General features: G+C 41.4%; 1 protein-coding gene across 1 annotated transcript; it reads right to left on the bottom strand.

Annotated features, from left to right (window-relative positions):
* Positions 1–286: 286 nt before the first annotated feature.
* dnah10 (dynein axonemal heavy chain 10) lies at positions 287–27,285 on the bottom strand. Its single transcript, XM_028578476.1, has 78 exons — positions 26,885–27,285; positions 26,666–26,772; positions 26,378–26,486; positions 26,163–26,278; positions 25,735–25,951; positions 25,197–25,354; positions 24,727–24,957; positions 24,324–24,514; positions 23,990–24,188; positions 23,672–23,866; positions 23,327–23,497; positions 22,504–22,680; positions 22,262–22,420; positions 21,980–22,146; positions 21,738–21,889; positions 21,457–21,621; positions 21,165–21,372; positions 20,878–21,034; positions 20,300–20,779; positions 20,044–20,202; positions 19,832–19,948; positions 19,612–19,714; positions 19,326–19,504; positions 19,021–19,232; positions 18,742–18,898; positions 18,392–18,625; positions 18,189–18,311; positions 17,862–18,095; positions 17,515–17,738; positions 17,170–17,439; positions 16,874–17,057; positions 16,626–16,760; positions 16,379–16,531; positions 15,993–16,181; positions 15,533–15,679; positions 14,772–14,963; positions 14,520–14,638; positions 14,278–14,436; positions 13,554–13,689; positions 13,329–13,451; positions 13,110–13,241; positions 12,770–12,986; positions 12,318–12,437; positions 12,030–12,175; positions 11,797–11,949; positions 11,446–11,706; positions 11,191–11,363; positions 10,987–11,080; positions 10,634–10,801; positions 10,278–10,466; positions 9,560–9,731; positions 9,267–9,470; positions 9,104–9,184; positions 8,716–8,913; positions 8,421–8,582; positions 8,134–8,308; positions 7,655–7,836; positions 7,398–7,534; positions 7,099–7,316; positions 6,748–6,969; positions 6,397–6,544; positions 5,952–6,231; positions 5,608–5,837; positions 5,233–5,506; positions 5,011–5,115; positions 4,711–4,865; positions 4,473–4,627; positions 4,088–4,271; positions 3,370–3,570; positions 2,767–2,976; positions 2,543–2,638; positions 2,277–2,448; positions 2,049–2,180; positions 1,606–1,817; positions 1,342–1,509; positions 1,021–1,201; positions 800–945; positions 287–695 (listed from the first exon to the last, which is right to left on the bottom strand). The coding sequence occupies exons 1-78, from the start codon at positions 27,111–27,113 to the stop codon at positions 549–551; spliced, it is 13,737 nt and encodes a 4,578-aa protein (XP_028434277.1). The 5' UTR covers positions 27,114–27,285; the 3' UTR covers positions 287–548.
* Positions 27,286–27,993: the final 708 nt, after the last annotated feature.

The raw sequence follows: 27,993 nt of genomic DNA, 5'->3' as shown, positions 1-27,993 counted from the left end.
AGATGTGTTTGTTAAATGTTACAGTAAAGCTACCTAAACTGCAGGGAACAGCTGAAAAGCTACTTGGGTAAAGTGGAAAACTTTAGCAGCCTTTGGTCAATGGTACATTTTCCACTGTATGCAGCAGATTATGTTCCTTTAAAAACCTCAGCAGAAATATTCAGCATCTACTGACTACTACCTTTTTAGGAATAGACACATATGTGAAATATTTTGTTTAAGACAGAAAAAGATTAAACATGATTGAACTGAATTGCAAACATTTATTCGTTAATAAACAGTAGTAGACTTTTAGGACTGAAAGATCCTGACCCACTCTAGCCTGTACTTCAGCCCACTGTAAAAACTAATGCCCAGAGCCCAGTTCTGTTGTGTGCTGCCATCTAGTGAGAAAATAATGAAAGCTATGAAGTAGACAATGAGTTTTCTTTTGTGTCTCTATCAATTAAAAAAAAAAAACAGACATCAGGCATTAATTATGTTATTAATTAACACGTTGGAACCGACTGTGTGAAAGCTAACCAGCTCAGTGAGGCTGAGGGCTGTCTTTAGTCAGCGTTGAGGCATAAACAGACTCCCTGGAGCACCCAGTGGGAAATGTGCATGGTGGTGAACAGGTCTGCCTCAAACACCAACCCCACACCCATCGCATTCCTCCGCAGAGACGTGGTGTACACCGGTGTCCGTATTGTATTCTGGGGTAAAAAACAAAACAAATACATATGACAGTTGAAAAAAAAAAAAAAAAGATAGTGAAGTAAAGTATTGTATGGAGGCCTGTAGTGCCTGTGGTCCACACCTGTAACCTGAGACGGCGTGCCTCTACAGGGATGACTTTGAGAATGGGCAGTTCAACAACCAGAACTTTTGGTTTACTCTTCACCAGGCAGCCCTTCTCTGTGTCCCAGTCTGCTCCCTCCAGATACAGGCCAGACACAAAGCAGCCTGCAGGGAAAAACATTATCAGTCTATATAACTCATCACTGATCATGCTGCATATGGTGAGTGTTATTTCATTACCCTGTCCAGGTCTGTCACCGATTTCATCCTCACTGCGGTACTGGGTCACCTGTGTGTACAGTGTGGAAAGATCCAGAGGCCAACCATTTTTCCTGCATGCGGCTTGGACCAGGGCAGTCAGGTAGGACTCTGGGATATGGAGTCCAGATAGCCACATAACATTTGGCTCTCCCTCATCCACCTGGTAGACACAAGATACACGGATACATCACACATGAAGATAAATTCTCAACCAGTTTTTTGACTATTCTGTAATGCTAGAATAGAAAAGAATACATTTACTGTAAGCAATTCTCTGTGATAGTGTGTGTCCGTCCTCACCCAGTAGCTATACTGTTTATAACGCCTCTTGAAATGGCTCATCCAGTTGCCGAGGGACTTAAGAGTGTCGGGTGCCAACTTCTTCCAAATGGCAGGGATGTGACCATTAAAAAGGGCCCGAGCGACCTCATCCAACTCACTGCTCATACCCACCTCACCAGCCAAGGCCTAGGGAACACAAGAGAATCAGAACAACAACAAAACATGCGACACCTGTCTGTTTGTTTCCCCAATATCTTGTTGTCCTCTACCCCTCCTTCTCACCCTCTGCAGCTCAGCCAGAGAGCGCTGCATTCGGACCACTAGCTTGTTGAAGCGCTCCAGTTCTTGAAGCAGCACCACTGAGGTCGGGGAAATGTCCATGCCAAACCCTTTACGGATCACGTCCATGTCAAAAAACTTGGGCAGCTTGTTCTGAATGTCCTGGGCCACCTGGCTGATGTACTCATCTCTACTGATGCTTCCACCAGATTCCCCTGAGACGTAAGAGTGTTTAAAGACCATAAGAGAGGAAGCACATGGCAGCACGGTGGCATAGAGAGTAAAGAAAACACTCAACAGTATGGAACGGGTTCTTCTTCTAAAAAAATAGTAGAAATTACTTCCAGGGATACTCTTCGACACTCTGAACTCAGGCAAGCAACGTTACAATTTCTTCCTTTGAAATAAATTAAGAGGCAAGAGAAATGAAAGATGCCGAATCGTACCTGTCTGAGGCTGCAGGTCTATTAGGTGAGTCCACATGTCTTTAGCTGCCTGAGTATAGTATCCTATCTCTGCATTGGAATGAAGACCCATTACCTCTGGTGTGTTTGCTAGTGGCAGGGTCTCAATCTCATCTGTAACAGATAGAAGGATAAAGCTGTGAGTGATGACAGATTTTTTTTTTTTTTTTGAAAGGAAGAGATTGTGAAGTAATGAAAATAACGACTGACCAACATATATATTTTTGGGCCCATTTTGAGGGATCTTGTAATCTACGTCCTTGTTATTAAAGAAGTGGAAGCAGCGAAATGTGTAGAAGAGGAAGTCTCCAAGGTACTCATCCATGTAGACCGTCAGGATCCTGCGGTCAAAGCTATCTATACACCGCCCACCATACATCACCTACAGAACATTACACAGGCATGCTAAGCGTACAGCATAAGCTAGCAAGTAAATAGATATACAATATATTAAAACACAATGAATTTAGCCTAACCTCCCCAACAAGGTATTTAAGACTTCCCCAGGGAATATTGCTGTCTCCTTGGTTGTGAGCTTTGGTGAGGTAGGTGTTCAGGATCTCCATACACACCTGTTGAACACAGTTACATTATATGAACCGTTGAAAAGTGAAATATAACTGATATACTGTACAGAGACTAAGAATCAAACAAAATCGCTTATTTCAAACGTAGTGGAAATGACTCTCATGTCACTTACAAAGAAGTCAGACTCGTTGAAGTCGTAGGGGACGTTCCAGCCAATCTTGCCGTACTTGCGTCTCTCTTGCACCACAGCATGAAAGAAGGTCAGCACATACACCAGGCTGCGGAAGGCAGGGTGAGGGCATGCAGTCAAGGTCTCATGGGAGATTTTAGAGTACGTGGCTCTCATGTTCAGCTTGAGACCGTTGGGAGGCTCAGTCACTACCTGCACACAATATTAAAGTACATGTAAATACACTGAAATTTTTTAAATCCTGCCTCTATTATTATTGTAGTTTCTCTGCTAAATGTTTACTACCAAAACACCAGTATAAACAAGCCATTTGATCTCATATTAAGCTTTCAAGACTTGCTTTTCGTATAATAGAAAAACTGTTGTGACTGTGGCTATTCCCTAGTGCTGTGTACAATAAAAGAAAAAGTATCACCTTGTAATGGAAATGCAACATCGTCATATTCCCAAAATAGATATAAAAAACATACAGAAAACATTCATTCATACTAATCCTTGTGCTCACTACTAGACCTTAGAAATCCTGCCATCTACACAAAAATCTAAAGAAAACACAGCTGAAGGTAAATAGAAAATGTGTTTCACCTTTAGAGACTTTTGCAGTATACCAATGGGGAAATCCTGAATGGGGTTGGTAGTGACCCACAGGCGGAAGTTGGGGTTGGGCTTGGTGATCCTCTCTAAGGACTTCTCCAGATCCTTCAGCCACTTTACCAGCAGGTGGCAGTTCTGTAGCATCAACCACTGACCACGAGACACCGCCATGTCCAGCAACTGCAGTGCCACCTTTATTTTAGATACAGAAGACAGTTACCCTCAACGTCTTTACTTTTTATTGTTTGTGACTACTTCAGTGTTTCCTCTATGTTGATTTGACCGTGGCGGCCCCCCACGGCAACATTTCTGCCGCCCACGGTATCAGAAATAGGGCTGCATTGTTAGAGTGCATGTCGGAGAACGTTTGTATTTTAGGTGCATTATTTACATGCTGAAGTAGTTACACTGCATTAAGATAATGTAATTAATAGTGGGTTTACTGTTATTTGCTACAGAATGCTTAGCCTATATGTCAAGATCAAAGTTGGCCTATATAGTAACTCAAAAAATACAGTTCAATCACAACTGAAAATATGCCTCATTGTGTGTGTGAATAGAGGTGATGAATAAATATATTTGTTTGTGTTGCAGCAAAGTGTCAGTTCTGTTTCATTCGGACCTGCCCCCCCCTGCTAAAAAACATCCTAAAGGAAACACTGTACTTCCTATACTCATTCTACTTGAACACAAAACAAGTCTTCAGTACCTTCTCTTGGCCTTGGCCCATAGCGAGGAACTTGAACTTGTTGCCTTCAAAGCCTGACCTCTCTGCTAGTTTCATGAGGTCAGTAGCTGGGTCAGAGCCGGGGCTCAGGATGAAGACAATGGGGGAGGAAGGTGTGCTCTGTTCATAAATCGCATCAAAGCTGATCACAGGGGGCTGCACATATCTGAGAGGAAACACAAGAAAACACATAAAAACTTAGGGCTTGATTTATCTTTGTGCAAATAATTATATCTTCTTGGCCTGCACCACAGTGGTGTATATAAATACACTGTATAAACTGTATAAGTAGTGACAGAGACATTATATACATATATAAACTGTATATATATCTTTAACTGCATAATTTCAACAGAGACAGTCTCACTTCTCGCCCATGGTGACAGTAACGTAGTCAGTCACAGCTCTGTAAACTCTATCAACACGGAAGCAGCGCAGCAACAGAAGCTTCTGAAAGGCTGACAGGTTCTCCCCATATTTCATGGGAAATGGAGCCTGTTCTGGTCCATCTAAGTCATACCACTGAGGAGAAAAGAAATATGGGTTAGACTCTCAACTGACTAAGTAAAATGCCTATAGTGATTCCTGTCAATGTGGTCACTTACAGACTTCCAGTCAGTGGGATTTTTCTCCACATCGTCAGGCAGAGAGCCAAACTGCTCAGGAAAGAGCTCTGCTAGTTTCACTATGTCCTCCCAGCCCTGGTCTGCGAGCCAGTCACAAGGCTTTTTGCGCGTGCTCTTTTCCAGGGATAGATTACCTTTCCGCATGAAGTGAAAAAACATTTGAGTGAAAATGGTGGAAGAACATTTTCTTTTACCATTGTGTGCACAAACATTTGTTTGAGTGCTGTGATCTACTCTCAACTACATTTAAGAAGAGTTCAACTTCTCTGGATATCTCACCCTTGATAAAGAACTCCAACTCCTCCTGAGGTGACCTCCCTTCTGCCTGCTCAATCTTGATGGTCAAGTTGAAGGAAAAGAGCAGCTTGTGTCTCTCAAACAGACCTAAGAATATGGAGTCAGTTCAGGTTATAGTATCCGCAAAGTAATCATAAATATGTGCTTTATCTTAAGAAAATTATCCCGTTCCATCTATTTCACTATTCAATCTGTATTCTTTACCTGTACAGCCATAGTTATAAACACTGTATGTCAGAGTGTTCATGATGTTCTTCAGTCTTTGGAGCAGGACGGAGTCAGGCAGAGATTTGCGCAGTGAAAAATCAAACACATCCAGGTAGGAGGCTAGAGAGTACTGGTACATGCTGTTCACCAGAGCCATTTCTGTCAGTACGAAGAACAGGATAGCACCGCGCTTGGCGGCTGGCCGGTAGCCGTCTCTCAGTTTATCAATGTCCACAGATGTCTTCTCAGCCAACTTCAGTTTCTCAAATACCTGATGATCACAACATCAAACGGGGAAAAATAGAATTAATGACTTCAGGAAAAATGCTATTCTTCCATGAGTTCAATGATTCCTGCTGTAGCCAAACTGACCTCACTGGCTTTTGACTTTGTTTCCTCCAAAGTTTGAACCAGCTCTGTGTTATCCAACATGTTGCCTGCAGATGTGGCCAGCTCTCTGAGCAGCGAGTCCCCGAGGTTCTTCAGCAGATTCTTATTGTTGCTTGTCTCTTGGATTAAATGCTCGCGCTGCTCCTCTAGCTCCTTTTTCTCAAAGCCCATGATAACACTCAGCAGCTGGTCCTCCAGACCCTTAAGGGTCACTACACGTAACATAGATACAATAAATGGACACATACAGTACAGACAAAGCATTTAAAACATGACGTTCAAATGTTACAGACAAAAACTATGCTTGCCATGCCGAAGAATCTTACCAGTATAGTTAATGACCATGGCTTTTCCAAACACTGATGGGGAGAATTTGGGGTTACCCAGTTTGGTGTTGAGGTACAGTTTAAAGTTGGGATCATAGTCCACCTCCTTGTCACCCAGCATGAGGACCTGTCTGCCCTCTGTTCCTTTTACATTCTTCTCCAGGACATTGTCAATCACAGGGTCAATGTACTCATCTACATCTTGAAAAAGGAATGGGAAGCCATATTTGATGGCCATCTCTAGCTGCTTCAGGAAGTCTGGATCATTGAAGGATGAGATCTGGGGGAAGAAAGGATGATGACACTGTCAGGGCCTCACGTTGTGACTCTTTCCAAAGTGCTGATTCTGGGGCTGTCAGCAGTGGCAAGCTAACTAAAGCAATCATTCCAGGACTTGTGAGCAGTAATGACCCATAACATGTAGGAGAAATTAAACTTTTTGTACCTTTAGGTTATTGTTTTCTTCTTTCTTCTTAATCCAGTTGAGGGCTTGCTGTTGTGGGTCAATACACATTGGAAAACGGCTCCCTCTGCTTGTGAGAATTCCATTCTGCACTGACAGCTCATCTGGAGGCAAGCCCTCTGAGCCCCATCTGTCACACAGGGTTTGTTTGACACAGAGTTAGCCCAATAGTTAGTGTACAGCCAAAATAAAGACAAGGCCACATATGTGCAATAAGCTCCTACCTACTCTGCTACCACAACACCGAATTCCTGTCATTTGTTTGGTAAAACTCATATTGCAGATTGTATTCTCAAATGTCAAAATCTGCCGTGAGAACACACTCCTTCTCACCTGCTGATTTCTACCTCATCAGTCAGAAGGGTTTCCACTCTGTAAGGCTGGCTCAAGGGGATGCCTCTCTCATGCACATCCTTAACCCATACTTGGTATACCATTTCATTTCTGAAGTCCCAGCTGAAGGCCCCTACATAGCTCAGGAAAGCAGCAGAGACCAGACAGTCACCCAGGAGACGCACGCGCCGCTGCTTCAACTCCTCCAAATCTTGTGTCCATCTGAGTGGTGACCAAGAAGGGACCAAGAAAAGGAGATTAAAAATAATTTAATTAGTAACTCTTAGCACAGCGTTGGTTAAGTTAGGTTAAGAGTTGTGACTCTGTGTGTTGCATCTTTTACAGCCTCACCGTTCATTCTCAGAGCTCAGGCCAGAGATGAGTTTGTCAGCAGCTATTAGCCTCCTCTCCATGAGCTCAGCCTCCTCCTGGAGCAGCTGTTTCTCTGTCATAGCAGCCTGGTACTTCTCTCCAAGAGCATGCAACTCTTTCTGGATATCGCTAAGCTCACTCTGAATGCGCTCCAGCTCCCGCTTACTCTGAAAGAAGTTCTTCTCTAGTCGGGCCACCTAAATAAATATTGGAAATATGGCTGTTCAATCTGTCTTCCTTCTTATGGAGCATGTTAGCATGTACAAACCTTACATTACCTTCTCTCTCTTGGGTTTTATTTCCCGCGCAACTTCACAGTAACCCATGATAGCCTCGACATACTTGAGCAATCCTGAGCCGGCCTTACTGATGGCTTGCATCTCCTCAAAGCTCGTCTGGAGGTTCTTTAGGAAGCCTAGCCAGGAGGAAATTGCAAAGAAAACAACTGTAGTATACCTGCCATATGCGAATGCAAATGCTACTGTCATATACAGTATATTGGTATTATTATTCATAAGTCATGAAGCCCACTTACCTTTGACAGTCCTGACCTGGTTGTTATTTATAGAATCACAGTCCATTTCCATCAGCGAGCGCAGGAAGTTAGCCTCTGACATCATTCCCTTGGCTGACTGCCAACTGATCTCCTTGTAGCCACGCATCACCAGGATACACTCACAAACCACCTGCACCTGTTTGGGTGGCTTGGCAAAGGATCTGCACAATGGACCAGCAGAAAAAGGCAGATAAAAGGAGAGTATTGAGTAAGAGATGGCATAAGTTTGCTTTTTTTGGTCAGGTAAGTTAAGTCCTGGTTTTGCATGAATAATCAGTGCTCGACATTCCAGAATATTTATCAACCCAACATACAGTACATTTTGGGAGGTTTAGTATGGGTGTCTGCATTACAGATGTCATTGTTAGTCTATTCATTCATCCTGATGAATTTGGCCATCATCGTATGCTTTCAACAACAGAATAAAAACGATGCTCTAAATAAGGAGGAGTGTTTACCGGATCTCCGTGACATCAGATTTTTCCAGGTCTTGCAGGGCAATGCGTGCTGCTTCTAATGCCGGAAGAGCCTCAGCCAGGGAACTTTCAGCTTCTTTCTTTTCAACAGCTATCACTTTGTTCTGCACTTCAATCTCTTTGGCTTTGTCTTCAGCCAGAGTCTTTTTTTCCTCAGCTAAGAAAGGAAACGTTATTGATAAGTGGTTTGTAACAGCTGTGTTTAGTTTCCGAAGCCTACAGTACACTGTGTTTATCATAACCCTGATGACATGCAGGTACTCACTGACCTACAGTCGTGTTTGTGGTGATCTCATTCAGCAGGGCCTCACAAGCTGTGGACTTTTCAGCGAGGACCACCTTCTGCTCTGCTAGCTTGATATTCAGCTCAGCCAGCTGCTCACTGGCCTCCTTCAGTTTGTCCAAACCTCCCTCTAGACGCTTGCACTGAGCTGGAACAGGAGAGAACAAGTTCTCAAAACAAAATTCTCTTAAATAATCACAAACATTGCACAGTTGATGTGGGGCACCAGTCTAACCCTTCACACAGAGGCACAGAATTTCAAAAATGTTCCATCTTCTCACCCAGTATATATTGGTCCTTATCCTCCAAGAGGTTAGAATAGGTGCTAATGAAGTCCAAGTAGTTCTTTGGAGTAACATAGTTACTGCGTCTGAGTTTCTGCTGGAATTGCTTGCTGTAGTCACCCACAGAGCTATGGACCATACATACATGAGTTATCACTGCTGCAGAGTGTGCCTCAGGAATCATTGGACTTTCACCTGTAGAGAAAAAAAAACAGTAAAACTTTGTGAATTCTTAAAAAAAAACTTAAACCTAGATTTAGGAATAATATTCCAGCGGTAGGTCTCATTACAGTTAAATAAAGTCAAATGGCTGTCTGAAAATAAAATTTTCTATAACAAATGCATTTAAAAAAAGAAGAAGATATAAGTGTATGTAATTACACACCGAGAAAAGACTGAGCCACCGCAAGTAACGCCTGTGGAGGCCATGGAAGGAACCAGTCTATCACAGTGTTGTTCATCAGTCCTGGGGAAAATCGTTCACACAGTTAGTGATATAAAATGAGAAATTATAATAAAATCAAGTGAAACCTGACACCTAATGTCACCTGGGAAGTTCCTGCAGCGTGTCCTCAGGGTTTCTCCCACTGGAGACATGCCTAAAACAATGTGTAGATTGTTGGCGCTCTTATTGACAAAGTACTGCCACACACTCTCTTTAGAAGGACCTGCTCCCATCGTAAGAGCCTCATCACGAAGCTGGTTAAGAACTGACTCCTTCTCATCATCAGGGAACAATGCAGGAACAATGCCTATAAAGAGAGGGCATGATCAGTATTAGCCGTGGCTTTTATGAAAAATAAATGTAGTGTGAGCCATGAGGTTTAGAGTGATATCCAACCTGAGGTGAGCATGTTGTTAATGAGTTCCAAGAAGCCTTCCTCAGCAACATGGGCATCAGTAAAGAGGAACACTGTCTTCTTGTTTTCAATGCCAAGCTTCAAGTACAGTGCTTTCAGGTCATCACGGAGGTTTGACTCACTGTATCCTCTGCTTAGTGTTATCTCAAACACCTGGGAAAAGCAGATTCCATTACTACTATGATGCTTCCTTGCAAATATTTCTTTATATGTGATGTTTTACAACACAGAAATCAGAGTTAAGAACCACGACTATGGAGGTATAGTTGAATGCTGCTTAACCTCTCAAACCCTAATTTTCCTTTTCAATGTTTCCTTTAGCAGCTTTAAAATAAGAAGACTCCTGTTTCCACAATGAGTGTGAGTCAACTATAACTTTATTCCAAATCTTTTTGTTCCAATGCTTCACTAAAGCTAAGATTGTACTGAGTCAAATATTCAAAACTAAGATGCCACATTTTCATGGCAGGAAATGGAAATATTCTAGATGATTCTTGTGTACATATTCCCCCATTGCATGTGTTGTCAAGTGAACATGTTAATAAAAAGGTCTATTTGCTCTGCCTTAAGTGTCATTGTAGCATATATGACTTTTATCTTTATTACTGTAAACCTTAAGAAATGAAAATTTGATATTTCTTCGTCATTGAGAATCATTTGCCCTTCCCCACAATCGTCATTGTTCTTGTATTTTACAACCTCACAGCCGGCAGTGAAGGCAGCGAGCTTGGTGAGGGACTGCTTGCCAGAGCCCCCCACACCGACGAGCAGGGCATGGCCACGATCAATGCGGATGATGCGGTGCACACGTGTCAGATGTTCCAGAGCATCATCAAACAGTACTAGGTTCATCCTCGACTTGTTCTCATTGTATTCCTCTAGAATTTCCTGAAAAATACAAAGACACAGTGGTCTTTCATTGTAATTAAAGATAGAATTTTGCAGAAAATACAAACGTAATTGTAACAAATTGTTGCATCATTAAATTATTACATTCCAAAATGAATATTAGACTGAGACCACCCACCCGCTATAAATAACAAAGTTGACAGTACCTGAAACAGAGCTTTTGATGCATCATAATCCTGTATGTCCTCATAGACCCTTGGTTCAGTCTCACTGAGGGCTGTCCTGTAGTCTCCAAAAAGAATTGGGTCCCTCATGACTGCCTCCATGTCTGACTTGAAATGCTCCTCAATCAGGTTCTTAATGTGGCCTTGGACCTGGTGGCATAAAACCCACATTGGATATATTTGAAAGCTACAAAACTATTCAGTATACAGTAGGTGAGCCTACATCTGTAATTACAGGTGGAGGAACAATTACGCATATTGTATTTGTCCCTGCAGTCAGTACAAAGGAGAATCTATAGTAAATATCTATGTCTACTATCATTAATAATTATTACCAAAGCTTTGTCAGTTTCATCAATGAGTCTGTCGTGGAAGATTCTCAGGCACTCATTTCTCCAGACACGCACAAATTGGGTGATAGTCAAAAACCTGTTAGAGAGAAATCAGGTAAAGCAAACACATTTCAACACATAGACTTACATAACTGCAAAGTCCCTGTTCATCTGTTAATACAGTAGAGTGAATGTGCTAGATCAGACCTGTCAGGTTTGGTGAGGGTCAATCCATTGTAGACTCTTGACAGGTCCCTCAGGTTGAAGATGTAGTGGAACTTGGAGGGAGTGGGTGGCAGATCTTTGATGATGTTGTTGTACAGTTCCAGTGTGCACAAGGTGACTTTATCACAAACCTTCTGTATGATGTCTTCAAATGCCTAAAATATTTGACCAAGTTTATTAAATCTGACTGTTTTGGATGATTCTGATATGTATTGTATGTGGGAAAGAGATACTCACTCTGGTGTGGCCTTTGAGAATGGAAGCATAGATAAGTTGGAGGGAGTCCACCGCAGGGAAGGGGATGCTGAAGACACTGAAGAGCGAGACAAAGCGGGGATCAACCTCGTTCCTCCCACCTCCTGCAATTCCCATGGCAGCAATAAAACCAAGGTCCTTGAGGATTTTGTAGTTAAGATCTTTCCCTCTGTCATATATGCCTCCTCGGTCCAATAACAGCTTCAGAAGGGCGATGGGCTGTTGTGTGCCGTAATTATCCACCTGGACGAGCAAACAGTATATTACAATAATGTTAAACACAATAACTGTCACAGTGAAGGAGATAGGTGTTTAAGAGCATGGAGTAGGTACCTTTGGCATATTCATGTCATCCATAAAGACAAGCAGTCTCTTTCCCATAGGAGGCCCGTAGATCTCTTTGGTCCTTTTCTCCACATTGGCCTCCAAGTTCCTCTGCAGGTCAATTGCAGTTGTTCTGGATGAGAAGTTGATCATCAGAGTAATCTAGAAAAAGAAAAATTTAAAGAATTTAAACTCAAGTGAAATAATAAATGTACACATCCGTAGTTAGATGGTAAACTTACGCTTGCGTCTGCATTGAGATTCTTCAGGAAGTTATGAATGGTGGCGGTCTTGGAAGTGCCAGACTCTCCAACCAGAAGCACTGGCCTCTTTATCTTCACCATCTGTTCCAGGATCCAGCTAGCTCTTGTGGTGTCGATAGTTGGCACTAAAGCAAAGATGAAGGACAAATCAAAGTGGCAGAAGGAGCTCGAAAGGGCACAAAAAAAATAAAAAGTTGTATGTATGTATGTATGTATGCAGGACACCTAATTTGTCCTTGCCTCACAGCTCAGAGAATTGATCTTTACCTAGAATATCAGCAAACTTCATCTCAGGGTTGTGGATGTATTTGGTGACCAGGGAACTCCAGGAAACCCACTTCCCCTGTGTTCCATCAAAATGGAAATCATACAGAGTCGGGAGGTATCCTGTATGCAGACATTGTGTTATCAATATTAACATTAATTAAAGGCACTTCAACATATTCATGTGGAAAATAAAATTGTCAAAAGTAAAACTGGGTCATGATATTAATTCATTCAACCTAAAACCATAAAACAAATATCCCCCTAATTGATTTCCAACAATGCCTGCAATGATGGACAATTTCATATTATACAGTACACAGGCATATCTCCCAACCCTGTTTCCTAGTATACAACATCAAATGTTACCCACAAACCTTAACTAAAATTGTACATTTAAAACTACATAATCTTGATGTACTAATTTCATAATCATCTAAGTCCTTGCTTTTTACCTGGGATCTCACCAGGTCCGGCCAAGGCTTTCTCATCATGCACTGTGGTTAAGCAGGAAAGCTTTTTGATGAACTCATCAAATTTGATCCTGCCGCTCTCCAGCAATGTGGCCCCCAGTGAGCAGTACAGAGCCTCCAGGAAGTAACACTCCAGGACTTCAGCGCTGCTGCTTTCACTCTCAAGTAGCGCATCCAGTGTCAAGCACAACTGAGTCACCTGAACACACACAGCCAACACATGCACAATTCATCCAAGTAGTCCGAGTATGGGACTATACTAATCTTAATGCATAAATACAACAATTCTGGAGTACATTTAAGATGGATGAGGTTAACCTACCATGTTCAGATCTGTCTGAGGGACAACAGTCTTCAGTTTCTGGCCCTGTTTGCCATCAACAATACCATCCACAATCATGTCAATAGACCTGTGCACATATTTCTCAAACAGTTCGTTGAGCACTTTATGTTCCTAGAAAAAAACAAAAACAGTGTTGAGATATTATCAAACTATAATTATGTGCAGTTATTCAAAGTGTATATGTTTTTTTTCTCATACCCCATCAGGTCTGTCGCTCAACCATCTCTGCCAGTATGGGGTGTATCGCAGGTTTTTGGGGTCAACAAAAACCATCCCACAGCGGGAAACAGTAGCAGGGGAAGCATACTGCAGATCACCAACCTGTGATGGTGACGTTTGTTACATTATTGCTCTAAAAGTTGCTTTGCAGAAAAATTTAGGGAAAGGTATTCTGCTGACAGCCATCTTGAAATTCAGACAAACCTCGAATAGCATGGCACAGTGATTCTGTAAACGGATCCGCTCTCCATTGGCTAGAGTGAGGAGCTTGTTGTCATCCATCACTGAGTTCATATTCTCGACCCACAGAGCATCTACATCCCCATCAAACAGGATGTACCTGAGAGTCAAATTCACGTGTTTATGTTGTATAAATGAATGACACTGGCATATTGAACTACTTAAAGTGCTCATATTATGATTTTTGGCTTTTCCCCTTTCCTTTATTGTGTTATATATCTTTTTTGTGCACATTATAGGTTTACAAAGTGAAAAAGCCCAAAGTCCATCCCAAAGGGACTTAACATCTCCAACAGAAAACATTGTTCACAAACTGCTCCAAACAGCTCTATTGTAGTCCAGCCTTTACTTCCGTAACTTACTTTGTAACACACATTATAATGCTCGCTTAGCTGCTAGCGTGGCACGCCCTCATGCTCTGCAACTGACAAGCAGTACTTACTACGCATGCGACTCCCAACAAAGATAGTACAGAAGTGAGATGTCTCACTCTGTAGCTAAAACAGAGAGCTCAACACACAGGGTGAAAAGAGGAGCTGCAGCAATGTGCAGTACAACAAATATATAGTGTTTTCTGAAAATTAAACCACATAAACCTTTTCTGGTACAACCTCTAAATATAATTATGAACCTCAAAATGAGCATAATATGAGCACTTTAAATGTTTCCTTTAAGTTTTCTTTTTTACCTCCGCTCTTTTTTGTCAGTAGGCTTGTTGATGTCGCGAAAGATGTTGGATAAGATCCCATCAGTCCAGTCTCGAGTGTCAGGGTCCAGAATACCGTAAAGTTCAATGACACTCATGGCTTTAGGGTTCAGGGGATACATTTTGGTTTGAAATCCCAATCTGATGATGAGATAAAATAAATGTCACTATTGTTCACACAAAAGATTAGGGAGGTGGTGTAAACTTAGATGATATAAACTGACTTAGTCTGAGCTTGACATAATGTGCTGATCACAACCGATTTCCCTCCACCTGTTGGGCCAACAACCATAGTAGTGTGTCTGGTCATCATCGTCTCATACATCTGCACCACTTTATCCACCTGAAGCCACAGACAGCATAAAGAAAATGGTATATCAACAACTAAACACTCACATGCTGTAACTCAACAATCTTTCAGCTGTGTAGGAAAAACTGTATCTCAAAGAATCAAAACTAAGACAGAGATGAGACACCTGGTTAGACAGCATGACATATTTGTTCTCCTGCAGGCTCTCTTCCACAGCATCATTGAAGTTGGGATAGCGAACACGAGGGCAGTCTAGCCCAGGGAACAGATCTGAGATCAGTCCGAGGAACAAAGGCACGTCCTCAAACACAAACTTTGGCAGGTTCATGTCCCTGAGAGCACGCATCAACACCACGTCCTGTAGAAAGGAAAGATGGAAATAACAGCGAATAAATGTCAAAAGACACAAAGCATTTCAAAATCTTGAACGAACAAAATTAATATTTTAAGATTATATAAGATTGGAAATCTGTCATATCAAATTAACTGCTATTTTTTTCAGCAGAAATCACCCACCCAATCACAATTCTAGATCTATGTGACCTAAAGATCTAAAAACATTTTTTAAAGTAGATTTATAGTGTTTTAAGTGTTGTATTTTTCAACATGGAGCTGAGTGATGGTATTTTACTAGATTCAGTTTTTAGGCCAGACTGCAGACCCTACTACAAAAAAACTGACAAGAAGTATTGCTTTCCTTTATTCTCTGTGGCATCTGCAACAATTTTCGTTAGGGAGACACCGAAAAGACCTCATCTAAATCTTGCAAATCCCCAACATTTTCCCAACAGCAATCATGCATCAGTCTATACCTGAGGGATCATACAGTAAATACATAACTTCTTAGTTTCATATTGAATGTAAGCAAAAAGGAGACATTTTCTATTTACTTTAGGAAAATAAAATGTGAAATATTTTTCTTTTTACCTCACTGAGGTCTGGTGAGCCTCTCTTCAGCTCTCCGGCCATCACTAGGACAGACTTCAGGGCTCGCAGGCCAAAGTCATAATGAGACTGCTTGGACAGCTGCTCACGTGCCAGTTTATACAGTACTGTCATCTTCTTTGCCAGCACCTGAATTGAAGAAAATTGCAGACATGAAATCCTCAATATGGCATGTGTAGCAGTAAGCAGTTTTTACATGTTTATATGACAATTTGCCTTTCTGTGCTTAAAAATATCAGAACATTTTTAGTAATTAATTATAGATTATCTTGCATTTCTGAATTACCTGAATTACCTAATTTATATTAGTGTTCTCAGGTAATTCAGAAATCTGTGCATTATAGTAATATTGCATATGCATGGGTTATTACAGATTACCCAAGATGAGAGCATCAGCTAAACAGTAACAATGTAATTTGTGCTTTGTGTGAGCGTCCCTCACCTTGGCCAGTAGGAAGCCCTCAGAGAAGAGCATGATCTCACAAATCTGCTGCAGGTCAGGCACAATGACCACCACAGGCCTGAAGAGGGCTTTGACTGATTCTGGCAGTTCTGTGCGTCCTGCATAACCTGGGTTCATGGTGATGAAAATCCCCATGCGGTCGTCCAGGCTGATCTCGTGCCCTTCAAACTGATGTGCATAGTGAGAAGGAGGTGATTTAGGGGGAATACAGGTCAACAACTCTTCTGTGTATAGGCTACAGAAGCAAGCTATCATCTTAAATGATTACGAGTGAAATACCCTTCTTTGTTAAATAACCATGAATTTACATGAAAACTTTGATTATTTTCGATGTATTTATTGGTTCTGCATAACAACAGACTTACATGAAACCTCTTAAGGTGCAGAATGAGAGCATTGCGGATAGTCTGGATTTGGGAGGAGATAACTGACAACACTGAGGCATCAATGCGATTAAACTCATCAAAGCAGCCCCACGCTCCACACTGGGCAAGGCCAGAGAAGATCTTACCCACAGCCTGTATACAAAGAGGAAAGAAATTTGAGTAATAGAGCTAGTGTGGTTATGGTTCTAAGATATTTTTCAGAAGATGTTGAGTGTAGGCTTCTTACCATGTAGTCCATGCCCTCACCACAGTTTGTTACCACACAGAGCAGGCCTAAAGCCTTGGCCAGATCTTTGGTGGACTCTGTCTTTCCTGTACCAGCTGGTCCAGCAGGAGCTCCACCCAGGTACATGGAGAGGGCCTGTATCACAAATACACACCCACATACAGATGTTGTCAAAACAAGCTGACAGAACAATTTACATATGTCTGCTTGGGTGTTGGGTAATACAAATTTGCAAGGATTTTTCAGACCTGCGTGAGGGTGAGGTAGATACGGTCTGTCAGTGGGGTTATAACCAATCGACCGTTCAACCCCATGTATTCATAGCCGTAAGAGAATGAAGCACTGCACTGACGCACAAATAGGTCGTCATGTTCCCGGACCCAGTAGAACTTGAGTTGGCTTTCCCACTCAAACTCTCGTGCGTCCAATATACTGGAAAGAGAATAACATTTCTATTTTATTAATGTTCACCTTTAAACGCATGAGTTATAATGTCATATGCGATGAAAAAAAAAACTTTTAAAATGGCAAAGGTTAAGTTTACCTGTTTAGTACAAAACTGTCTACAATGTCTCTTGCATGGACATCAATGATAAGCACAGTGTTTATCTTTCGTCTGTCATTTTTCTTCATAGGTTGTGTAATGCGTGTAACCAGCTCATCAATCTGCTGGTGCATTTTCTTAGCATAGTTCTTCAGCGCGTATTTCTCTCCTTTCTCCACATTTTTAAAGACATCCTCTACCTCCCAGGTCCACCACACTTGATTTGCAGCGAGCACCACCATGCCCTGGTACAGCAACATCCAATCCACCCTGAGAGACAAGGGAATGACACATTTAGTGTGGCTCATTTGCATGCTCAAACACAAATGTAGTATCTACACACACCTGCCCCTGTCTTCACAGTAGTGGAAGATTGCTTCCTTGGTGATAAGCCTATTAGTCCTCCTCATCTCCAGTAGTATTCCCGTCATCCACTCTTCCACCCTGCCCTCCACTGGGATGGACTTCTTCAGCTCCATCACTTCACCCTCAGCAGACACCATGGCTCCAGCTACTGTCTCTCCATTACTTTCCACATCAAACCTCAGAGATGCTATGTTGTCATACATCTTGTGGAACAAAGAAAAGAAAAATATCAGGGAAGTGTTTCACACATATGGCAGACAGTGATCCTCCTCATTCCTACTTTTTAATTTCCTATCTCTCTTGCTTTGTCTGTAGTGGCGTGATACCTTGATTATGTGCTCCTGGACACAGGCAGGGTCACTGCTCCCCAGGATGCTGAGCAGTTCATCATCTGAGATAAAGAAGAAGCGAGGAAATGCGTTTCGTTTGGAGTCCAGGTAGTCATTAAGACTCTTCTGGCACCTCTCTAGACCATCACTCAGGGCCTGCAGGTCTGTTAGCCGGTTGGGAATCAGGCAACACCGCTTAATGTTTGGACCCTTCACTACGTCACTCATTATCTACACAAACAAATTAAGAAGAAGATTATTATTTTGAGATGTGCAGTAATAGAGTACTTTGCTTTAATTGGCTAATATTATAGCAACACTCACTTCTTTAAACTTTTTGTCAATGTTATCAAATTTCTTGGCTTCCTCCGGTAACTGCGAGCGAATGTCTCCACCAATGAATATGCTCTCCAGGTACATCCATTTTCGTTGTACCAGCAATGACACCTGTGCAAGAAATATTTTTTCAGTAGGGATTTTTGTTGATCGGCTCAAGTGTAATGGGAGATTTGGCCGCTCTCACTGACCTCTATGGTCTCACTGATAAGGGACAGGTCTTTTTCCCATTGTTGTATGGTGCCAAGGAAAGGTCCAACAAAACGGCTGCCCGCCATGCTCTGTAAGTTCATGGCATCGTTGTCCACATTCAGCAGGATCTCGTCCACTGCACCCAGAATGAAACCACGTTCCTGGGTGCCTTTAAAATATGGCAGCACACTGAACTTCATGTTTTCCCAGGTCTCAACCACCTCCTTCACTCCCTAGAAGCACAGACACAAACGCCCAAACATGAATATTGTGTTTTAAAAGTATTTTTGATTTCACCGATAAACTGATAAACTCCAGTTTGAGATAATTTACAAAGACGTAAGCTTGCCTTCTCAATACTAAGCTCTTTTACAGCAGAGGTGACAATGTCACCTATGACATTTGCATATTTGTTCAACTCCATAGCAAACATGTTCTCCAGAGTGAAGCTTTCAGGGTTCATCTCAAAGCTGGTGCCGGTCCTTTCCATCAGTTCCTTCCAGTGTCTGTGTCCCAAAATATAAAAACATATGTTGACTTTATGTTATCATACTACTTATTTACATTAATTTTGTTTTGTGTGTCAGATTTATTCCAGTTAGGTTCTGGTGTCATTCTGCAGACTGACCTGTCTCTGAGGGCCTCATTCTTCAGGTCCAGCAAAAGAGGCAGAGACTCTTTGAACTCCTTCATGCGTCCTTCTAGGAAGAAGGCCACAGGTAAGGCCCGCACATCTTTGGGCAGCTGCCTCAAGCTTTTGATGAAAGCCTCAACACCCTCTTGTAGCAGCTGGATGTTTAAATCCACCCACAAAGTCTGAGACCACTCTGCCTTTGCATCCTAAAAGATGTAAGGACAAACACATGAAATACTTTAAAAACCCTGTTGACAAGAATTATGTGTAATGTGTCCCAATATGCTACCACATCTGACCTTCTGAGCTTTATAGACACCATATATCTGTCTCAAGCCCTTCATGTCCTTCTGCATGCTGATAACCTCTGGGTACACAGTGACTGGCAGGTCCAACAGCTTCTCAGCATTAGCTAGTTCCTGCCGTCCTGACACTATCTTGGCAAGCTCTGCCTCATATGTTCCCATTATGGTCAGTCCTGCAAAGAACAAAAGGGAATGAATGGTTGCTCCACTACATTTCAAATTGTAACATCATATATTATTGCTCTGGATGTAACAACTGAAGGTCCAAGTGCACAAGTACCTTTCTCCAAATCATCTCCCACAGCTCCAGGACCATGCATGTTGAAGCTTTCAGCAAAGATAGACAACTCCTGCTTAAACTCTTCAGTCTTTACCTTTGTAGTCTTGGAGTGTACGGGAGGGAGAATAGGAAGAGAACTGTAAATGTACATATCTAAAAAAAGAAAAACTGTACTTTAAATTTTTCTGTTTAAGCTGATTGTGTAGGTTTGATGTCTTACCTGAGTAAATGATTTCTTAACATCTGTCAGACTTCGATCCATTTGTCTGGATTCTGCAAACAGGTCATTCCACATCTGGACAATATTGGCCACCAGCTCCAGTTCATCCTCTCCAACCTAGAAAGGAAAATAGAACCTAAGACGTTCAACAAGGGAAACAATATCAACGTAAGCTTTCAATTGGCAATCAATTAACATTAAACACACAGTACCTCCACTTTGTACATGGCCAGTGTTCTGTATTTTTCCTGGATATCAGTAAATCTCATCTCCACATCTAGGGACATGTCCCTGATGTCTGAGATGGTGCCAAGGACAGACTTCAGATCTTCAAATGTTTCAGGGTTCTGTTTCAAGTTCTCGGAGAGTTGCTGTTGTATAAAATAACCAGAAGTATAAATCACACATAAAAATCAAAGAATATTTACTATAAAAACATACGGAACACAGTGTAGCATTATTCAATACCATGAGTTCATCTCTCAAGCTGAAGAGATCTTCTTTGGCAGGCTTGTTGAGCAGGCTACCTAATGAACTGATCCAGGACTCAGCCGTCTCCCGCACTGTGTGAGCCAGAGGCTCCAGGTTGAGATGGATGACTTGCTCATTCTTAAACAAAGGCTCTAGCATCACCTCCTGATTGATACGAGAAAGGAACTGCAGTTTGTCATCATACATGACACAGGATGGTTTTCTTGCAGCAAACTTTTCATTGACGATGGTTTTGTTCTTTTCCCAAAGGGGCCGATAGCGTTTCCAGTGGACAAGGTACTGATCCAGAGCAAAGAGCAGCCGCTGGATGTTCTGGGACACTGTCATGGCGCTCTCATTTATCTGCGGATGCTGCCACACATCACTGTAGAAGCTAAATATCACCACCTCATCTTCACTACCCACACGCTGTGGAGGACACTCAATGCAGGTGCCATGCATCCAACGCACAAATTGCTGAAACACAACAATATGGGCAGAATCAAGTCACATTGTCAGTGTTGAATTAAAAATAATATTCTTTTCAAATGCAGTAGTACCTAGGAGAATCCTACCTTGGTGCTTTCTACACAGTCTCTGATACACTGCATGATCAGCCAGTAGATCTCATTGCTTTGGGGCTGCAACATAATCTTAGGGGCAGACAGGATGGCATCAATTTGGAAAAGCGGGGTACTTCCCCTCAGTGCCATGTTGAAGGCCTGGGTGTTCCTTAATGTGAAAGTCAACAAGAGGGTTGTTATAGTGGTTGAGACAGAGATTGTACTGTATTTCAAATGAACAGGGATTATTACTGCTCACAAAGAAGATAACTTCAAAAAGAGTAATATCATGTTATTACCTCAGCACCATCTTTATAAGGGAGTCTAGCACCTTGCGTTCCCAGTACATGTAATAATCTGCCATACATTTGGCTTTGCCACTGCTGGTTCCCATGATCAAATGTTCTGTCTTAGTGATGAGGGGTCCAATGTCTGCATACTTCCTACTCAGCAAATTCACAGTCTTGGTGCGCTCTCGCTCAATACGTTCACAGAACTCCTTGACACCTTGAAAAAACATGCGATTAAGTCAATGAAAATAAGTTTAAATTTTCATAATATAATCATTACATCCAATAAATAGTATCCCACCTGGTAAATCGTTTGATTTATCTGGGACTGGAAATTTCAGTAAGTTGGCCATCACCATGGACTGCAACTTGGACTCAATGTCCCTCTCATTCTTCTGAATCTGATTGACAACTAACTCTAACTTAGAGACAGCCTTAATGCCTCGGTTGATGAAGTCGGTAATGCCTAAAACCAAACACATATTATCTGATTTCAATTTTACAGACAATACTAATTTCATTGGACCACATGTGTGCGTTAATCAGACTAAATTGACATTTCAGCTACTGTATGCACCATACCCAAAGAATTCCAGTTGAGTCTTTTACATCCAAATTGCATCTCGGTTTTGACCGCTTTGATCTGTTGAGCCAGCATAATGAACGTTGCCTCACTAAGGCTGTCCATTACAGAGTGGTAGCAGTTGACCAGGTTGTTCAAACCAGTCACATACCTGAAACCAAGGTTGAAACAGGGCAGGCCAGAGATTACATCAAGCAGTGGTATTATGATTTGGTATTCAGTTACTGGTGATTATCATTACCTGATGAATTTGTGCTCCTGTAGAGCAACATTTTGAGCCAGATAAGGCACAGAATAGCCCAGTGACACAAGGTTGTTTGTCTCAGAAATGATTTCTTTGATCTCTGGAGCAAAGTTCACAATGTATCGCTCACCCCTCTGTAGGCTGATTTTGGCTGGTGGAACATCCTTAAAATGAGAAAAATCAAAACAAATGCAGGGCATTTGAGAAATAGTTATTGAGGATGTATTTTGCACAATATTGAGTAACAGTCTAAGGAAGTAAATAGCAAGAGATACATACCAGCTCTGCCTGGATTTGGTTTTCATCGGTAATCATAACAAACAGGGTTTTTTTCATTAGCAATGGCAAGTTGTGTTCCGTTTCAGCCAGCCAGTAGTCATACTTCTTCTTCTCATAGTCCGTGAGCTGCAATGCCATTTCTATATACCTGTCCTTGGCCTGAGCAGAATGCAGCAAAAGTCACATCAAGGCTTTCAATATTTACACTGACCTATACAGCTGTGTAACAGTAAATAACTCACCGCTTTGCTCTGTTCACTCTCCAGCATCTCCGGCACTTTCAGGAAGGGAAGGATGGTGTGTTTTATGCGGTGGATAAGAGATTGAACCCATCTGATGGCTCCTGCCACAAGAGGCTCATTTTTATTTAGTGGTGGTTTGTCCTTCTCTTCCTCAAATATTTCATTTATGCTGTCCACCTACAAAAAAAAAGACCTAAGCATTCTACAAAAGTGATTGTGACTAAATGTAGTTAGTTGCAATGCAGTGATAAGTCAACTAAGTTTGTACCCTTGCTTACAATGTAAGTCACATTGCAAAACACATGCATGAGCTCACTGTTCATCAACTGAAGCTTTCTTTTTGTATCTGATATTATCACATCATTTAATTTAAACTTAACGGCTGTTATGGATAAACTCAGGAGCAGCACAACTCATAATCACATATGTGAATAAGATTCGGCATACTTTGATGACTTACACAGAAGCATTTAATGAACTCTTGACCAAGGAGAATTAGGATTAGCAATACAGTTAACCACATGTAGTGCATGTAGTGCCATCCCATCTCTGAGTGTCTGTGTATTTCCTAAAGACATATACCTCTCACTCAAGCTGTCAAGTTTGGGTTATGCAAAGATATTGACAGCACCATAACAAAGATGCTCACCTAAACCTGGTTCAGACTAAGAAAGATGGAGTATGGCCAGATCTTCTCGTCCCCTGACCTGTGATCTAGGAGAGACCTGATGTTACCTAAGTTTTCCCCTTGTCTCATCTTACCACTACATGGTGTTTCTGGAAATTCCACCACAACTTTTTTCTTAATTTCACAGTACAGTACCTCTTTGCAATACTGAGCCAGGATGTCATTAAACTTTCTCATCAAATGGTTGTTGATGGCCTCTCTGGAGCGGATGTGTTTGAATTTCAGGAGCATGTCAAAGGCAGCAGCTGAAGAGCGCAGTGTCTTAAAAGACTGATCAATGAAGTTGATGGCCTCTCCCTCAATAGCCTGAGCAGACACATGAGATGTGAATCAGCTTGATAATGGAGGTACGGCACAAAGTAACTATGCAATTGTATTAGTGCAAACTGACAAGCACATTGCTACAACAATGCTTAATTAAATTGTTGCTCCAGAACCCATATTTTCACAACTTCTGCATTCTAGATGTTCTAAACTTACCTGAACCGTAGTGTCAAAGTCTTGCATGATCATTTTCCAGCTGCTCATCTTACAGATGTTGAAAGGATTAAAACTGACATCTTCAATAGGCAAAACCAGACTATCCACTCTGCACAGCACTTCATCAATGTGTTTTGGGTCACCGGTCACACCTTTTAGCTCTGGACCAAAGATGTTATAGAACTCCTCCAAAATCTGTACAAAAAAAAATTTTTTTTAGAAATAACTCTTTCTAAAACCGAAGTTACATTAATAATACATTCTCATGTGGAGTTATTGAGTGAGAGGTCAGTATTTATAAAGTGTATGTACACAGACCTGAAAAACATTGTACAGGTCCTGGCAGACGGAAGCCATGTAATCAGTCCTCTCAAACAGTCTCTTACGGTCAAATTCCCAGCGTTGATCCCTGCCGGATTCTTCAATTTCAGCGCGCACTTCAAAGTAGGATGACTTCCACAGTTCCAGGAACTGCTTAGCATCATGTACCTTGGATTTGGCCACTTCCCTTTTATCTCTGTCCAAGGCACAACACATTGTTAAGTTACACTGAAACAACAAAACTGACCAATATTGACATTATAAAATATAGCTACATACTCTCTCTAAGCCCCGAAACACCAATGTAAAATATAAAAGTGTTCACACATACTTGAATAACGTTTGGACATCAATTACTTGAGTCACACGTTCACATAGCTGCCAGGCGATACGCTCCATTAGAGGGACCATACGCTCATTTGTGTTATAGTGGCAGGAGATTATCCACACAATTTGCAGGCTGCTCATCAGAGGAGAGATGGTCTCCAGGATCACACTAAAATTTGCTCCAGTACCCAGATTCTACAACAGAAAAGGCCAACGTTGATAGAAGTGAAGGTGAGGATAACAAAACACTTCTGTAGTCAGAATTCTGATTTAGAAAAAATATTCTTCGCAAATGTGTGTGCTTTTGTAACCACCAGCTTTTGTCAGTTCTGTTCATTGTTAAAGAAAAGAGGTTATAAATGTAAAGAATATTCATCAATAATGCATTTATAAAAAGTGCAGCTCACCATGAAGTGTCTTTCCAGTGTGCTGAGGAAGCGTACGTTATCATCTGACTCCACACGGTATTTATAAAGTTCAGCAACCGTTCCTTCCAGGGTCTGAACAATGCCTGCACCTGCTTTGGTCATCACCTCCACAATCTTCTTTACTACAGGCTGTTTGAGTTGCTCACTCAGAGCACTAAGGATGGATGCACGCTCCTGCCAAAAAGCTATCTCAGCCAAAGGGCCAGGTGCCTGGAGGAAAAAAAAACCTGAACGTTATACATTGGTCTATGGATGTCACAGCGTATGTTTTATGCTTTCTTCTACCTAATAATTTCATTTTGAGCTGACAGGGACTTCATTTCTTGGTTATATTTCAGACATTTCAGCAGCAACTATACATGTGAATGCTGGTTCTGACCCCAGATCCTTCAGCTTACACCACAAAGCCTGCCTGGGTTGAAACTCAGAATACAGGGAGAGTTACAAACCTGTGGCTTTTTGGTTTGCTGCTCCTCAATAAAAATTGTAATCTGAGTCTGCCAGTTCATCACACATTGCTCCAATTTCTCTACCATCTCTGGATTAGACAGCAGTACATCCATCTCCGGCTCCAGGTCTAGCTCAGGGATGTGCAGCGTAATCTCATCTGTGACAAAGAGACTGATCTTTAGATTGTACTGTTTATTATGAAATGAACATTAAAAACAACCACGAGCAGTATATTTAAGGATGTTTTCTCTATTTTCCAACCAAAAAAAACTGAACTAAAGTTCATGTGTATTTGATGTTCTGCTGCATTGAAAGCTGCTCTATTTCCTGCTGCAAGAGGACAGTCTTCATAACAGTTTACAGTAAGCAAAGTCATTTCATGGCAGGGACAACACTAAATATGCTTAAAAGTTAGGGAGAAAACTGGGAATTACAAGTTGATTATTCTGCAGAGTTCAATAAAATATTTGTTTTTAAATATTGACAAATTACTGAAATAAAAAAGAATACACCCTTGGTACATCTAATAAATCAAACCTTGAATCTGAAGGTGTTGGAGAGTTGTATTGACCATGCCCAAATACTTGTACATCCTGTTGAGCAACTCGTCACGAACCGTGAATTGCCCACTTGACTTCACTGGACTCTCCTCTGCACCCTCTTCACTGGTCTCCTCCTGAGGAGAAACTGCTCCGCTTTCATAACCTGCACCAGCTATCTTCATCTGGTAGGCAGTAATCAAGGGTATATACACCTGACAAGAAACACAATGTCAAAATGTGAGTGGCATTGATATTTCATTGATTCATCCTCGGGATCTGAAAGTCATTAACAATATTCTTTATTCAGAAAATCTGAAGTTTTTTATACATGGTTGATGGTGACAGTTCTTCTGTTGTTACATTAAGCTTTGTCTGACTAGTTCTGGTTGCTGCTGGTTGTTTGTTGATTTTCATTTTACTTACATGGGCAAGTTTGTTCTGCAGCACAAGAAGGGGTTGGCCATTATGCATGCCAATGTCAAAGAGCCTGGGCATCAGCATACTGGCCTCATTCATGTCCAGTGGTTCAACAATGGTCTCTATTTAAAACACAAATAACAATATCTTGGTTAATCCTTTTTATGTGCAATAGAGGCTTGAACATGCTTTATTGTAATGATACTGATCGGTCTTCTCACCCTTAGTGTTCCTGAGAAAGTAGAACAGACTGGATTTCAAAAATCTCTCTGGGTATTCGTTTACCGACACATGAAGCTCAATGTGATAGACCACTTGGACCTCAATCGTCTGAAAAGACAAAAACAATACGTGTCCGTCGGGTCAAGATCGGGCTGAATTCGTGTAGAAGTCTGATCCTGGCATAACATTGTTTTCCTCTCCATCAACACTACACAAATACATTTCAAACACATCTGCAATTTGAAAGCAATTAACACAAGAGGGATGGATTTAAAGTTTGATCTCACATGGCTGGGACTTTGTTCATATGTCTCCTCTGAGTCTGATGTTATCTCTGCTCCACTTTGAGTCCAGGACTTGTCAGGATCTGAAGAGTCTCTATCTTTACTCCTTTCTGTGGTTATAAACGTTGTAGCTGTTAACTTTAGTTAGATGCAGTCTTATTCTCGTAATGCTAGCACAAGCTAACTAACGTTACATGAGAGGCACACCTTTTGCCAACTTACCGACTGGAATTTCAACTTCTATTTCCTCCTCTCTAATAGTTTTGAAAAACAGAAGACATGATGGCGAGTCTTCCTCAGAGACCACGTTCAAAAAATTTATAATTTTCTCTTCTTCTTCTCCATCTCCCCGACTGAGTAGTTCGTCGACACAGTTGGGACCGTCCGGTAAATTGAAACCGGCAGATACGCACTGTCGGATCCACTCAACTCGTAAATCGTCGTGGACCATATTTTTCAATCAAAAACATTTGAAGAAATAAAAACCTTGCTTTCTGCTTATCAACATTAGCTAATGTTAGCTTGCGGCTTCCAGCGACGTTAGCTTTAACAACCAAGTTACTATGCTGCCTTGTAGTTTAGCTGTTTGAAGTTACCACGGCAACCATCAAACGTCTGCTAGGGCCTGGGGCCTGCCTGGATAGAAAGTGCGCCCCTGGCCACGGGAGCGCGCATGCATTCAGTGAAGGTGGACACACACATGACGGAAAAAAACAACTCAAACAAATAGAATTTATTATATATGAGGATGATTTTCTTAAAAAAATTAGAACATGGAGTGTTTGTCAATAAAAAAAGAAATATTATTCTTAATATAAAAATGAATGGCAAGATAAGGCCTGGGTTGCATTAGAAGAAATTAACTTACCCCTTTAACCAACCCATATAACAATGTAATGTTAACTACAGGCAAATCATTATTAATCAAACATCACACGGCTCAACGAAACAGCGACTGCCACTATAATCATCAAGATTGAACACCATATTGTTCCACTATTAAAACTTGACACACAGGTCATGACTTTCAAAAATGTGACTGTACCTTACTCTTGTCTAAGTATCTAACCCATAGAAATAACATTTTATTTTTAGGATCTAACGCTTGTGGTGCCAGTGAATAATCGCAATATTGCAACAATGACAACAATTAAGTCTCCTTCCCTTTGCAAAAATCCCAATAGCAATTCCCTACAATACTAACAACTTCCTAATTAGCAAATACTTCTAATGCCTGATATTACAACATCATTCAATGTTCTCCTAATAAAATTGAATACAGCTTGGCCACCATGTTGAATATGGACATAGGCTCTTTCAAAGTAAGGGTT

Source organism: Perca flavescens, chromosome 5 (assembly GCF_004354835.1).
Source record: "Perca flavescens isolate YP-PL-M2 chromosome 5, PFLA_1.0, whole genome shotgun sequence".
NCBI classification, from domain to species: domain Eukaryota; kingdom Metazoa; phylum Chordata; class Actinopteri; order Perciformes; family Percidae; genus Perca; species Perca flavescens.
The sequence above is the reverse complement of the archived record's forward strand: the minus strand, read 5'-3'. Positions and strand labels throughout refer to the sequence as shown.